This window comes from Ceratotherium simum, chromosome 7 (assembly GCF_057802395.1).
Source record: "Ceratotherium simum simum isolate JZ-2026a chromosome 7, ASM5780239v1, whole genome shotgun sequence".
In the NCBI taxonomy this organism is placed as follows: domain Eukaryota; kingdom Metazoa; phylum Chordata; class Mammalia; order Perissodactyla; family Rhinocerotidae; genus Ceratotherium; species Ceratotherium simum.
Genome location: NC_141906.1, coordinates 20,895,557 through 20,910,413, shown reverse-complemented (window position 1 = coordinate 20,910,413; position 14,857 = coordinate 20,895,557). Strand labels below are relative to the sequence as shown.

At 37.6% G+C, this 14,857-nt stretch overlaps 1 protein-coding gene across 5 annotated transcripts in view; it reads right to left on the bottom strand.

Annotated features, from left to right (window-relative positions):
• STK33 (serine/threonine kinase 33) overlaps positions 1 to 14,857 on the bottom strand; it is a 131,791-nt gene that overhangs the window by 99,933 nt on the left and 17,001 nt on the right. For 3 of the 5 annotated variants that reach the window (XM_087433256.1, XM_087433255.1, XM_087433258.1), the window contains exon 2: positions 2,647 to 2,764. The exons of the other annotated variants lie outside the window; for them this stretch is intronic. In XM_087433256.1, coding sequence (XP_087289382.1) covers positions 2,647 to 2,678 — 32 coding nt within the window. In that variant the 5' untranslated portion in view covers positions 2,679 to 2,764. The remainder of the gene's footprint in view (positions 1 to 2,646; positions 2,765 to 14,857) is intronic. 5 annotated transcript variants of the gene reach the window in all.

The following is a 14,857-nucleotide window of genomic DNA, read 5'->3' as shown; positions in this document are numbered from 1 at the left end:
CCAAAAATGAGGAGTTCACACACTTATACATACCTCTTCTATCTTCCACGCCTCATATTTGTTATATAATTCCTTTTTTCATCATTAATTGTATAGCCTTTACATTTTCTTCTATTTTCATAACAGGCACAATTATTTAGACGCGACTTAGGTCTATATTTAAGTGGATTCCATACACCCTGCCAATCCTTTCATATATCTGCATCTCTATTCCCAAGTTCTCTTTCCTTACTTATCACTTAGATGACTAATTTTATTCATGAGGCAATTTTTCAGGAACTAGGTCCCTGAATGTTTGAGAATATTGTTTGATACCTTTATACATAAACCATAGCTTGACTAGGTATCAAGTCTGCCCACACAGACCCCATCAAAGCTCTAGAGACACTGCTCCTCTGCCTTCTGGCTGTGACTGTTACCAGGATGTCAGTGGCCAGTGTGATTTCCCCCTTTTGGATGACTTGCTTTTTCTCACTGGATGCCTTTAAGATTCTTTTCTCAACCTAAAAGCACACTAACTTTACTATTATATGCTTACTTGGTATTGATCATCCTGTTTCTGTTTTCCCAGACCTCTGTGCCCTTTTGATCTATAGATTACGAATTTCCTTGATCTCTGAAGGCTTTTTTCTCCATTACATATCTAAAATTTTTCTGTCCATTTGTTCCATTCTCTTTATCAGGCACACCAATAATACATATGTTGGATCTTCTCTGCCTGTCTTTATTATCTATATTATGTTAGACAGAACTTCTAGTTGCAAGCCTATAGCAGGAGCCTAACTTGAACTAGCTTAGATAAAAGGAATACATTGGAAGGATACTGGAGTACCTCATATAACTCTAGGAAATGCATCAAGAGCAGCTGGGCCTCAGGGATAACTAGAACCACAGACTTGAACACCACCACCACCAGGCTTGTTTATCTTAACCAAGACTGTTTCTCTCTTGTATTTTATTTCTGCTTCTATGTGTTGACTTGGCTCTTACTACAGGCAGACCAACTTCCTTCATGAGTCAGGGAACACGGCTGCCAATGGCTCCGAGGCCTCACATCCCATGATTTTCACCACTACAGAAGGATTGCCTTGCTTTCCTTAATTCCAATTTTTAAAAATCCTATGTTCCCTTCAAATATTTTGAGTGAATACAGATGTATTCTTCTGGAATTTCTGTTTCCCAAAGTAATTCTTAATCTGAAGTGTACTTCATCTGTATGCTGAGAGTAACGCAGTTTAGCTAACTTTGATTTGCTAATTTATTGCTTATTCGTTTATGCTCATTTGATTCTGGTCAACTTCTGCAAAGCTCCTTGTCATTTCTTCCTTTCTTCACTCTCATTTCATTATAGGTTAGACATCAAGTATAAAAAGATACTGTTCCCTTAGCCTCACCTCTCTCTCTATTCTGAGAGACGAAACTAGCTCCCTTGGGGATTTTTCTATTTTTCACATGGCCTGCCCCAACTCCTAAACCTCATAGGAGAGGGTACTCGGAGCCCTCCACTTACTTTCAGTGAAGTTGGCACTCTGTTTACAATCTAGAGAAGTGTGTATCAGCTTTTAGCATCCTCCCTAGATTTGATCCAGATTTCACTATACTTCTTAGATACCAGTCCATAGCCTGGAACTGAGCCATTTCCTAGTTTCATGGAATTTTTGTCTTTGTTTTTCCTTCTATTTGTTGAGTTTTAATTAGTTCCATGACAGGGAATATGGTTAACATGGCTTTACTTTTCTAAATATCTTCTGAATTTTTAGAAGTAATAGTTACTATTAAAATTCTCCTTCGGAAAACTTACCATCCATTCACTCATCAAAGATGCATGGAATGTTAACTATGCATGTGCAAGGCACACTGCAGGGCACTGAGATACATCAATGAAGAAGGCAGAAATAGTTCCTTCCTTCTTGGAGCTTATATTATAGTGGGAAAGACAGACATTTAAACAAATAATCACAAGGATAATACATCAATAAGGGAGTAAAAGGGTGGTTATTAAAGCAGAGATTAAACAGAGTGCCCAAGAGGTATGGATTAAACTATTTTAGCTAGAAAATCTCTGAGATGCTTCTCAGTATAGAGAGAGGCAAGTCTCCTCGAAGCTCATTTTCTTTATTTTGTGATGAGTCACTTAAGTTGCCTCCCTTAGTGATAGATTGCAAGATGAATAAGTACCCTATATCTGGGTACAATATGACCTTTCTTGGGTGTACAACCTAAAAATAACTACCTTTTTTCTTGGAATACAAAGTCCATAGGGCTTCTGGGAGTATTCCTTGGGATTCAAAGTTAGGGAAACCTGTTGGGGTAAACCTGACATGGCCCTGACCAGTCTTCTGTCAAGAAGGAATGTGAATGTCACCAAAAGAGTACTTTCTAGGCAGGAGTTGTCTGAGTCAGTGACCCAAGCTCAACTCAACCCATGGGTTTATGAAGGAAGGGTGACTCTAGCCCAGCCTATAACCACCATAACACAAGATTATGCTTTGAGGAACAATGACTGAGCATATGAATGTAAACTAAAGACACATTCTGCAATTTTGGCAGGTCATCACAATGCAAAGATAATTTGCCCATTTGGGCTGTGCAGGATCAGTCTTCAACAACAACAGTCTTTATCAGCAACAGCTATATTGTACTTACCAGATTTCCAGTTCACTCTCCACCTGGTGCATGAAACTAACACGCCTTTGGAACCTCCAGGTTCTTAGACAACACACAAAGTGAAGCGAGAGTCCTCAAAAGGGAGATACTGAACTTTCTGGCAATAAAAACATGTAGAAAATAATGTAATTTAACTTGATAATTAAAAGAGATAGGACTACATTGGGATTTCTCTGAAAGAGTGACACTTGAGCAGAGATCTGAAGGACAACAAGCAGTTAACTAGGGAAAGCAAAGAATGCATTCCAAAAGGAGGATCCAGGAAGGGACTTGGCAGATTTGAGGAAATCAAAGAAGGCCAGGATGGCTGGACTATGAAGAAGGGCTACCCTGTTGTCAGTCAAAGATGGTGAGGTAGGCAAAGGGCCATCTCCTACAAGGCCTTGTATTCTACATTAAACAGTTGAGGCTTTATCCTAAGATCAATGCAAAGTAATAAGTAAGATTTAAGAGTGACATGATCAGACTTGTATTTCTAAAATATGACTTTAGTTGTAGGATGCAAGAGAGTAAAGAGTGGAAACAAGTAGGAAAGCCAGCTGGGAAGCCATCTGAGGAAGAGTGAATGGGCGCAGGTGCAAGTAGGTTTATAGATTTGGTTGTAGGGAAATTCCCATCAAATGTCTTCCTTCTCTATGAAATAGCAAGTGGGAGACAGAGTTGACTTTGGGCATTCATGGATTAAAAACAGGGATGAGTAAATTCAATCCCAAAAGCCTCTTGGAAGAAAGTGGGCACGGTGGCCTCAGGGAATTCTGCTAAAGGCTTAGAAGCAAATTCTTGCACTTGTGGATCCAGTGTTACATTATACTGCTAGGTTAAGAATTCTATATCATTTTGTCAAAATAAATCAAAGTTTTACCCAAGAGATTAAAAGCTCTATAAAGAGAAGAACTTTCCATTTGCTTGCCCTTGTACAGCATGTGGATATACTCTTCCTAAGTATCACCTTCAAGCAACTTCAGATGAAAAAAGTGAGAGAACTTAGGAAATACTTTTTGCAGTTGACCATAGATAGACCCCAGCTAGACCACAAAAAAGAGGGCCTTATTAAAAGCATTCTTAGCTGATGGCCCTCTCACCATTAACCAGTCACTTAGGTCAAAAAACAAAAGATAAATGCTATTCCCCAGGTCTGGTGCCACCATCAACATGGAGGAAATGATGAAAGCGCTAGATTATAGGGGAAATTCAGCAACGGGTGCCTTTGGGAGAAGAAAGCTGACATTCTGTCCTCATCCCTTCAAAAACATATCCCAAGCAGAAAGAGATCTAGGATCAAAGCTATCTTTAAAGGACTAAAAGGTCTCAGAAGCACTGCTGCCTGCAGGTGTAAAAATAAAGTGACAAAAGTACACTGACAGACCAAATTAGTGATCCCTAAACTTCCTTTCAGGTTGGCCCACTACTCTTCCTATTAAGACTCTAGAAAGTCCTTGAGAAGGCACCTCCAGTAGTGTCATTTATGAAAAACCAAGCCAACAGAGAACACCTAGTACGATAATTAGTGGATTTTAGGAGAGGGAAAAAAACAACAAAGTAGTGAGAAGTACAAGGGATAGATTCACAACCATCTAATCACTGCCACACGGAGAATGTAGGTCTTTACTGTGATTCATAGGCAAAGGTCAAGAAACATCACATTTTTAACAAAAACATCCCCACCCCCACCTCCCTGGAAGTTATAACCCTCCACTTTTGTTGTAATTGGGCTTTCCCTGTGGGGTTAATTTCCCATTGGATGTAAGCCTATGACCATCCCTACACTGCAGGGAGCATAAAACTGGGGCAGAAAAGAAACACCTCCTGCATCAGGAAGCAGAGATTCATAGCTGGAGTCACAAACCCCGGGGTTCAAATCTCAGTTCTACCATTTACAAGCTACATGACCCCAGGCAAGTTACTGAAACTCTTTGAGCCTTAGTCATCTTGTCTGTAAAAGGGGATTAGAATCTGCCTCAGAAGATTATTATAAGGAGAAAATGAGGTAACATATCCACAGCGTCTTAGCACAGTGCCTGACACATAATAAGTATGCAATAAGTGAAAGGCACTGTTAGAGTTAGAAATCATAAACTCTTACCTTCATGTTCATTTGCTCTTCTCTGCTGCCTTTGAAGAATTCTCAGGTCTTAGATGCAACCCGTCTACCTGGAACCCCAATATCCCGTCTGCTTCTGCCTATCTATCTCCATCCACAGGACCCTCTTGTCCCTCGCTCTACTAACAAGCCCCTGGATTTACCTTAATACCTATCCAGACCTACAAACTCTGCTGACCCACTCTCCTGTGTAACTTCCCTCCTTGGCCCGGCCTCTTCTGCATGTTGCGATTCATTTCCAGTGTGACAAATCTGAAGTCAAGTCACATTGTTTCTGTTAGTATGAAGGCTGCGTTAAGGGCTTTATTTAACCTACAGTAGCCAGAACCTTTACTTACATGTAACTAACGTCATTGGTTAATTGATAAATTACTCTGTAGTCAGGACCATGCTAGACTGTCCAAATAACTATATTTGATCCTTCCAAAATATGACTCTCCTCTTTTACAACCACAGAAGTTGCCTCAAAATGTTGCTTCTAAATGAAGACTCTTGGTTTCTGCATCTTAGTGCAATACCTCGTTATTTCCAAAACTTGAAAGCTGAGAAATAAACGTCTCTAGGCTACATAAAAAAAAAAATCTCAGACTTATATTGCCTTAAAATTACCAGAGAGTATCTATTAGCGGACACTAAATTTCACTATTTCATTACTCTCAGGGTATATTCTAAGTCCCTGATTGAATTAAATGAATCAAAAAAAAGGAATCTGTAGTACCAGTAACCCAAAATTGGTTTAATGTTTAACGTGTGGTTAGTTTAGAGGCAATAAAGAGAGGTCAAGGTCATTAACCTTTTCTATGCCAGATATCATCTCACAAAATATCCTGATTAAATTCTGCAAATACAGTCTATTGAGCCAATATTGGGTCTTGTAATAGACATATATGCTTTTACTACTATAAAGATGACTCTTTATGTTTCTAATTCAAAAATTATTCTGCTACCCAAGTTTCTTTCGCAGCACACTTCTTTAATTTAGTATACAGTGGCCCTCCATATCCGCAGTTTTGCATCTGCAGATTCAAACAACCACAGATCAAACGGCCTACGATGGCTGTGTCTGTACTGAACATGTACAGATTTCTTTTTCTTATTATTCCCTAAATAATACAGTATAACAACTATTTACACAGCATTTACATTGTATTAGGTATTATAAGTAATCTAGAGATGATATAAAGTATACGGGAGGATGTGCGTAGGTTATGTGCAAATACTATGCCATTTTATACAAGGGACTTGAGCATCTGCAGATTTCAGTATCCACGGGGGTCCCAGAACCAGTGCCCTGAGGGACAGCTATACTTGAAATTTTGCAATTCCAAGAACAGAAAGCAGACAATGTTTACATGCCAGGTGATAGACTGACCTCTAGTGGAAATTAAAGAAATTACTGAACAAGCTTTGAGAAGTCTCTTAATACAGTTAGAGCTAATGTATGACATTGTTAAAATAATGTTTAAAACACTGATAATAAAAATGTACTTGGGATTTCTTAATCAATTCAAGCCAGGCATAAGAGAATTGGGTTAAGAGCAGAGACTCTGGCTCATAGCTCACTTGTCACTTTCTAGCTGTGTAATGGTTGTCTCAGTTTCCCCACCCGTAAAATGGGAAAAATAATATTACCTACCTCATAGGATTGATGTGAGGATCAGATGAGTCAATATATGAAAAGTATCTGGAACACTGTGTGGTACACAGTTCAGCGAGATAAAATTATTGGTTATTTTTATTTGTAGCTGGAAGAGATTATGGTTGGAGGCAAATCATAATTTCAGAGGATATGAAGAAAAACAAGAGTGCTAGCAGGAACACATTTCTTTAGGGATTAGGCTATAACAACCCACTACGGCACCAATTCAGTTAGTCCTCCCATTTCCAGAAACAGATAAGCTACGCTTGTATATAGTAGAACAAGGGCGGGGGAGGGATCAGCAGCAAGTGAACTGCACCTGTAACATTTTGTGGGAAATACTGGGGAGTCTTTTTGCTGTCCCAATATGGGCATGATGAAGAACACCACATCCTATCTTTTAAACCAAAAACCAAGCCCACCTGGATCTTTCAGGCTTTGAACTCCTTTCACACTCAATGTCTACAGCACATAAATTAGCACCCTGCTCACACTAACTCATCCCCAGTCTCAGTCTCTTTTCTACAACTGACTTATTCTTTGGGCTTCTATTACAGAATTCTAAACTTTTAAAAACAATATTCCACTGCTTCCAGAATAATATATCTGATTAATGATTAAAAGATGCTTCCATACGAAGTTAATAATATAATTTCCACCTCTTTTTCCAAGGAAAGCCCAAATCAGCACTTATTTTCAGCTGACAGAAATGCCCATAAAATTGAAAAATGATCTATAATTCGAAGGTAGCTCTTTACCACCAATAATTGCCATCCAGAGCAAAATGCCTTGTTTTTCTCAAAAACAATACGATCACTCTAATAAAACGAACAGAGTTATCCATCCCATCACTGTCCTGAGGTACCCTAATTCATTTCACTTAATACAAATTTTTTATTCTGCGAACACTCCTAATTGAAATTAAAAGTTGCAATTCAGTACAGACATGAACCCATTAAAATGACATAAAATTTCCTCTAAGATCTTATTCATAACATTCACATATACTTATTACAAGAGACTAAAAGGGACCAATTTCTGTAACTGGAGTGGACAGGATTAATAGCAGGTTAGATAGTTCAAAAGAAAAGATCAGTTAATTTGGAAACCATAGCAATAGAAACTATTCAAAACGAAGCACAAAGAGGGAAAAAAAAGGCTAAGGAAAAAATAAACAGAGCTTCAGCAACCTGTGGGACAGACAACATCAAGCATCTAGTGTACACATAAATGGAGTGTCAAAAGGAGAGAAAGGAGGGAGAAAAAATAAAGAAATGGTGGCTGAAATTTTTGTAAACATGATGAAAACTATAAACCCACAGATCCAAGAAGTTCAACAAACTCCAAGCTGCATGTCAGTTTTTTCAAAAAGAAATAGATAAAAAAGGAAAAACTGATAAGTAAACCTCATCGAAATTAAAGTTTTTTGCTCCACGAAAGACCTTGTTAAGGATTAAAAAGACAGGGCCAGCCCAGTGGTGCAGCCGTTAGGTGCGCAGGCTCAGCTTCGGCTGCCTGGGGTTCGCAGGTTCAGATCCCGGGCACGCACCGATGCACCGCTTCTGAAGCCATGCTGTGGCAGCGTCCCATATAAAGTGGAGGAAGATGGGCACAGATGTTAGCCCAGGGCCAATCTTCTTCAGCAAAAAAAGAGGAGGATTGGCATTGGATGTTAGCTCAGGGCTGATCTTCCTCACCAAAAAAAAAAAAAGGATTAAAAAGACAAATTACAGACTGGGAGAAAAGATTTGCAAATCACATATCTGACAAAGGACTTGTATCTAGAATATATAAAGAACTCTCAAAACTAAACATTAAAAAAAATCCAACGAGCAAATGGGCAAAACACAAGAATAGACATCTCACCAAAGATACACAAATGGCAAATAAGCACAGGAAAAGATGATCAACATCATCGGCCATTATGGAAATGTGAATTAAAATCACAATGAGAGATCACCAATCAGAAGAGCTAAAGTTAAAAATAGTGACAATACCAAATGCTGGTGAGGATGTGGAAAAATCAGATCACTCAAACAGTGTTGGTGGACATGTAAAATGATATAGCCACTCTGGAAAACAGCTTGGCAGTTTCTTTTAAAACAAAAAATGGACTTACCATACAATCCGGTAATTGTACTCTTGGGCATTTATCCCAAAGAAATGATAACTTATATTCACACAGAAACTTGTACATCAATGTTCACAGCAGCTTTATTAACACCAGTCCAAAACTGGAAACCATCCCAATGTCTTTCAATGCATGAATAGTGAAACAAAGTGTGGTATATCCATACCAAGAAATACTACTCAGCAATAAAAAGAAAACAAACTATTAATACATGCAACAAACTCGGATGAACCTCAAGAGAATTACACTGAATGAAAAAAGCCAATCTCAAAAAGTAACATACTTTATGATTCCATTTATATGATATTCTTGAAATAACAAAATTATAGAGAGGAAGAACAAATTAGTGGTTGCCAGGAGTTACAGATAGGGGAGGGGGGTATGGCTATAAAGGAGCAGCACAGGGAGCCTTGTGGTGATGGTACAGTTCAGTATCTTGATTGTAGTGGTAGTTACACAAAGCTACACATGTGATTAAAAAAATTCCATAGAATCATACAAACACACACAAATAAACGTACAGAATAAGCTCCGTGGATTGTACCAACGTCACTTTCCTGGTATTGATACTATAATACAGTTCTGTAAGATGATGATATTAGGGGAGGATAGGTAAAGGGTGCATGGGACTTCCCTGTACATTTCTTTGCAACTTCCTGTAAATCTATAATTACAAGGGAGGGGGATATTACAAGGACTAACTCAATCTAAAGACTTAGCAGATCATTAACAAACCGACATCTGCAGATGGTACAGAAAATGTGTGTAGGATGGGGTGCCGGAGGGCAGCAAGCAGAAACTAGGCATCTGAGGAGAGAATGAAGAGAGGGCTCCAAGAGGAGAACTGAAGGGGAGCTAAAAACAAACAGCAGTAGCTTCCTAATCCTTCTCACGACTGCCTCTCACTATCAGCATGTAACCAACTCCCGGGAAATTCATATTAGTGATCATAATTTGCAGGGACAACAAAAGAACAGTCTATGTTCTGAGGTGACCTCTCTCATTCAAAGCAAGAATTATAACCAACAATCAAGAGAGTGTGTTCCTCGACCTTTAAGATTTCATTTCCTTTTAGCCTTTCCAAACTATTTGACACTCATAAAACCATCTAATGTAATAAGAGGAAATAAATAAACCTGAAATCCATTTTCCGATTATAGATAAAACTCTTATGATACATTACTATCTATCTGATTAGAGGTATGCCACAAACTGTGTAATTTCAACTGCTTGATGTGTGAATAAAACAGATATTAACTTTCTCATACTGAATAATAATAGCTAACATTTATTCAACATCTTTTATGTGCCAAGAACTGGTCTAAATACTTTTAGGACACTGTCTCACTTAATTCTTATAGCAATTCTATAAAACAGGTTCTATTATTATCTCCATTTTACAGATTGAAACCAAGGTACAGAGAGGTTAGGTAATTTGCACAAGGCCACACAGCTAATAAATGATAGAGAATAGGCTTCAAACCCAGGAAATCTGTTACCAGACCAAACTCTTAACAGTAATGCTATAAAATGAAGCAAGTAGTAGATGTTCCAGAGTTCCATCAATTCACAAGACTACTGGATAACTTGAAACAACACTGAACCGGGTAAGAAAGAACTGCTCTACCTCCCTGGAAGTTAATGTTCCAAACAAATCATTGGTTGGCTAAATTAAGGTATAATGATTCAAACACATCAGCACTATGCACCAAAATTCAGACATAGTCAGGGCCACCATAAAAAAAATACAAGTAATCATCAAAGTAAAAAAAACAAAAAACACAGGCTTAGAAGATATGTTTTCAGACCCTTTTTTATTCTATGAAATGCATGTCATTCAATAATAGCATTTTATATATAGGTACCACTCTGGGCACCAGAAATATGAAGTGAAAAACACAAATAAGGTCCCTACTCTCATGCAGCTCATCTTTTAAGAGGGTGAAGAGAGACAAATAAATAAACAATACAGGGCCGGCCCCGTGGCTTAGCGGTTGGGTGCGCACGCCCCGCTACTGGCGGCCCGGGGTTCGGATCCCGGGCGCGCACCAACACACCGCTTCTCTGGCCACGCTGAGGCCGCGTCCCACATACAGCAACTAGAAGGACGTGCAGTTATGACATACAACTATCTACTGGGGCTTTGGGGGAAAAAAAGGAGGAGGATTGGCAATAGATGTCAGCTCAGAGCCAGTCTTCCTCAGCAAAAAGAGGAGGATTAGCATGGATGTTAGCTCAGGGCTGATCTTCCTCACAAAAAAAAAAAAAAAAAAAACACAATACAATGTCCATGTGCCTTGATGAAAATAAGAAGATGAGATCAAGAGTAACTTGGGGGTGACTTTAGTTTGCATAATCAAAACAGTGTTTCTGAAAAGGTGATGTTTAGGTGGAAAGCTGAATTACATACATTTTTTAATGTGTTAACTACACAGATTTAGTAATTCAGCATTTTAGTATATAAAAACTATAATTAATGCCCAGGAGAAATAATTTACCTAGTGAGCATTAAAGTGATAACTTTACCTTTATTTCAGAGAGAACCTTAGAACAAGTAATAATGTAGAAGTAAATATTAAGAATCCCTTGCCATTTTTCTTGCAGTTGTTCTCATTTTCAGACACCATGCATATGAAGGGAAAAAAAATAATAAGGTGCATGTATATAACATTCTTGAAATGACAACACTATAGAGATGGAGACTAGAGCACTGGTTGCCAGGGGTTAGGTGAGAGAGAGGGTGGTGGTTGCGGCACAAGGGATCCTACACACACACACACACACACATACACACACACAAAACTGGTGAAACCTGAATAAGGTAAGCAGATTGTATTTCTGTCAATTTCCCAGTTGTGATATTGTACTATAGTTATGTAAGATGTTACCACTGGGGAAAACTGGGTGAACAGTCCAACAGGATCTCTCTGTATTATTTCTTAACTGCGTGTGACTCCACAATTATCTCAAAATAAAAAGTTTTTTAAAAAATATAAGGTGAATGTCAGATATTTATTTAGGAAGCATCGGAATGTTGCAAAGAAATAGCTTTCAACAAATTTCATGCACTAATCCATTGGTTTAACTTAAGAACTAGTCCTCGTCAAAAAGAGTAAAACAGACTTGGAGGCTTACAGATCGAAAAATTAGAAAATATGCATTTTTCATATAAGAGGCACATGTAATCTCAAACTGTGACCTAACTGTAAACGTATTTTAACCTTCATCATTTTCAAACTACGACTTAGGAAATAAACATACACTGTTAAAAGGAAGTCAAGTCAAATGCACTAAGTAAATATAGGCAACAAGAATTTCAGGTTTTCTGCACATATTTTGTAATTAAACAATGTTAATAATATGTTCTTTTTGGGGGAAATACTAGATGCTAATTCAATTTTACAGTGGAAATGTTTCCCAAGTTTCACAATGTAAAAGCTATTACTCTACATTCTTTTTAAAGTATAAAAGAAAATTATTAGGGGAAAAAAACAAGCCTAGAATCTCCTTTTTTTTTTTAAGAAGTCTATTATATGATTTTGACAAATTCATAAGAAACAACCAAAGTAGAATGTACCACACAGTATAACTTTAAATAAATAATTAACTATTGTTACAGAAATCACTATGATCCATTCCCACTCCTTGATTAACAGTAAATGACCAAGAACAAAGATCAGACTGATATAGCATCAACTGAAACTATTCATCAGAGAGAAGCACAGAAGTATGATCCCATGGGTGGAATAACGCTCAGATCCCACTCTGCCTGTACTACTGGACATCCAGTGTTTCTGAGGAAGCTATTTAACCTTTGCGCCTCAATCTTTTGAGCTGTAAAATTAGAATCATGATACCTGCCAACCAGTACACAGGGATGCTGAAGCTTAATGTAAGATGCTGCATCTAAGCTCCCACAACCCAATAGATTCCAGCAGTTCTTGCTCAAGAAAAACTTCCAAAAGTACCAAAGTGAACCCCAAACTCTTGTTGCTTTCCATGTTATCTTCAAATACCTGGATTACCATCATCAGAAGTTGAATATTATTACTAGCACATTTAAAAACTAATGCCTGACTCAGAGACATGGTAACTTTGTAACAATAGTTGGTTTAATGGTGCTTTTATAAATGGATTATTTTGTGATATCAGATTAAAAGTAAATGTAAGCATTCCATAAAAATGTCACAACCCATAAAAGAACAAAATATAATAAGCTATATGTATGACCGCATCCTAAAAATATGTTAATTCCTATTTTTTTTTCCTTCTCCAGCACAGAGAACGTACAGAACATACAAAGTGAAAAATGAAGATGCAGACAGACAAGGTGAGACAAAAAGGACACAGCCACTCTAGGCCCAGCTGAACTAGATGCTAAAGAAAGTTCCAGATGCAACCTCAGAGCTAGTATCAGTAAACTTTGAAAAACTGTGGGAAATGGGAGGAGTTCTTAGACACCGACAGTCAAGTGTTATACAAATGAGAATATCTGATCATTTCACCTTTATGAGCCAAGCAACACAGGTCATACATTGCTGGACCCTATGTATCAATTAGCCAACCCTGGTCTAAGCAGACTTTGAGGGAGGGCCGTTGGCAATGGCAGGAACTCAGATGTGTCAGCACAGAGGTTGTGGGACAGGAAGACTCATTTAGAAAAAAATGCAGGAGGACAGGAGCCCCGAAATGTATCTAGCACAGAGTTAACAGAGAGTACGCCTAATAGTTACTATTATATAACTACCAAAATATGACAGTATCACTCACACATTCAATTATTATGTTCTAAACACAACACAAATAAACTAAGAAGCTATACTTCTGAATAAGAGATTTAAAATTTTTCATTAACTAAAGTGACTTTAGTCTGCATTCTAGAGTTCATTAACTATAGATTCTAGAGCTAATAACTAAGAAACAGAAAATAGCCAGAAAGAAAAATCAACAAAGATATTCCAAGAATGCATAATTAATAAACTAGAATATTAGGAGAGTAAATCAGATGCAGTCTTGACTCAAATTTCAGAAGCCTACATGACTTTCCACAAACTTCATTTATTGTTTACTATTCATGCAATGTGCTATAAACAGAATAATCTTAGATCTGTTTCTTGATTCTGCCACGTCACCCTCCTTAAGCTTGTTTATCTGGGCATATAAATATATTATTTTTCTATACTCTTCATGTTCATTTAAAAATTTCTAGAACCACTCCTGAAAATAGAAATTACCCATTCAATAACATAGAAAAATACAGAGTATGTGTAATATTAAGGCTTATCTTCACATTCACTTTATATTCTACCAATGCAGAAGCTATGAAGATTCTCACTACTCCATCTTATGGCTCTGCAGTTCTTTATACACAAACTTATTTTGGTTTTCTTCATTTTACATATAGATCTTAAAAATTCCCTTTTGCCCATTTTCTGGATATACTTAACGGCAACAGAGCCATTACAGCCATTTTTATATGGCTACTTTCTTCAGCAAGAATCGTACCCAACCCTACTAAAGGTCAAACGCCTCAGCACCTCTCCAGGGAAGCTCTTCCCTGCGGTAACGAGTCATTCTCCTCCAGGAATGAAAGTTTCACTCTGTTGGGTAAATTTGTGCTCATATGCAGACATCTCTCACTCCGAGTCAGTCAACTATGCCATAACCTTCTCTTTTCTCATTTTTGAAATCTATAAGCCCTTACGTATATATGATTACAGTGCTTGATGTGGAGCCCTGATGATAGAAAAGCACTCACATATTTCTTGATTTATCACATATCTGTACTTGGAATAAAAAAACTTTTGTATTAGTAATAAAATATAACCCTTCCTATAGTGAATTACACCATACTCAGAGCAATACCCCAGTTTCTTGTTTAGCACATACAGGGGACTCACACATACACAAAATAACTTAAAATCAAAGTTATTTATTACAGTATTGTTTGTATTGGAAAAACATTGGCAAATACTCAAATGCCCTTCAATAGGGGACTAGTTAAATAAATTGTGGTACATCCACACAATGGAATATTACGCAGCAATTTTTTAAATGAAGAGGTGCTTTTTTTTTTAACTGGAACAATCTCCTAGATATTATTAGGCAAAAAAATCAAGGTGCAGGCCAGCACCTGCAGTATAGGTACCATTTCTGTAAAACAGGGGTGAAATTTTATTTATATATAATACATGAAATGCATATTATACATATATTTGTATATTTAATTTATACATACACACACATACATACAGAACATCTCTGGAGGGATACTTACTCGTTGCAGGAAAATGAGTGTCAAGAGGACAGAAACGAAAGG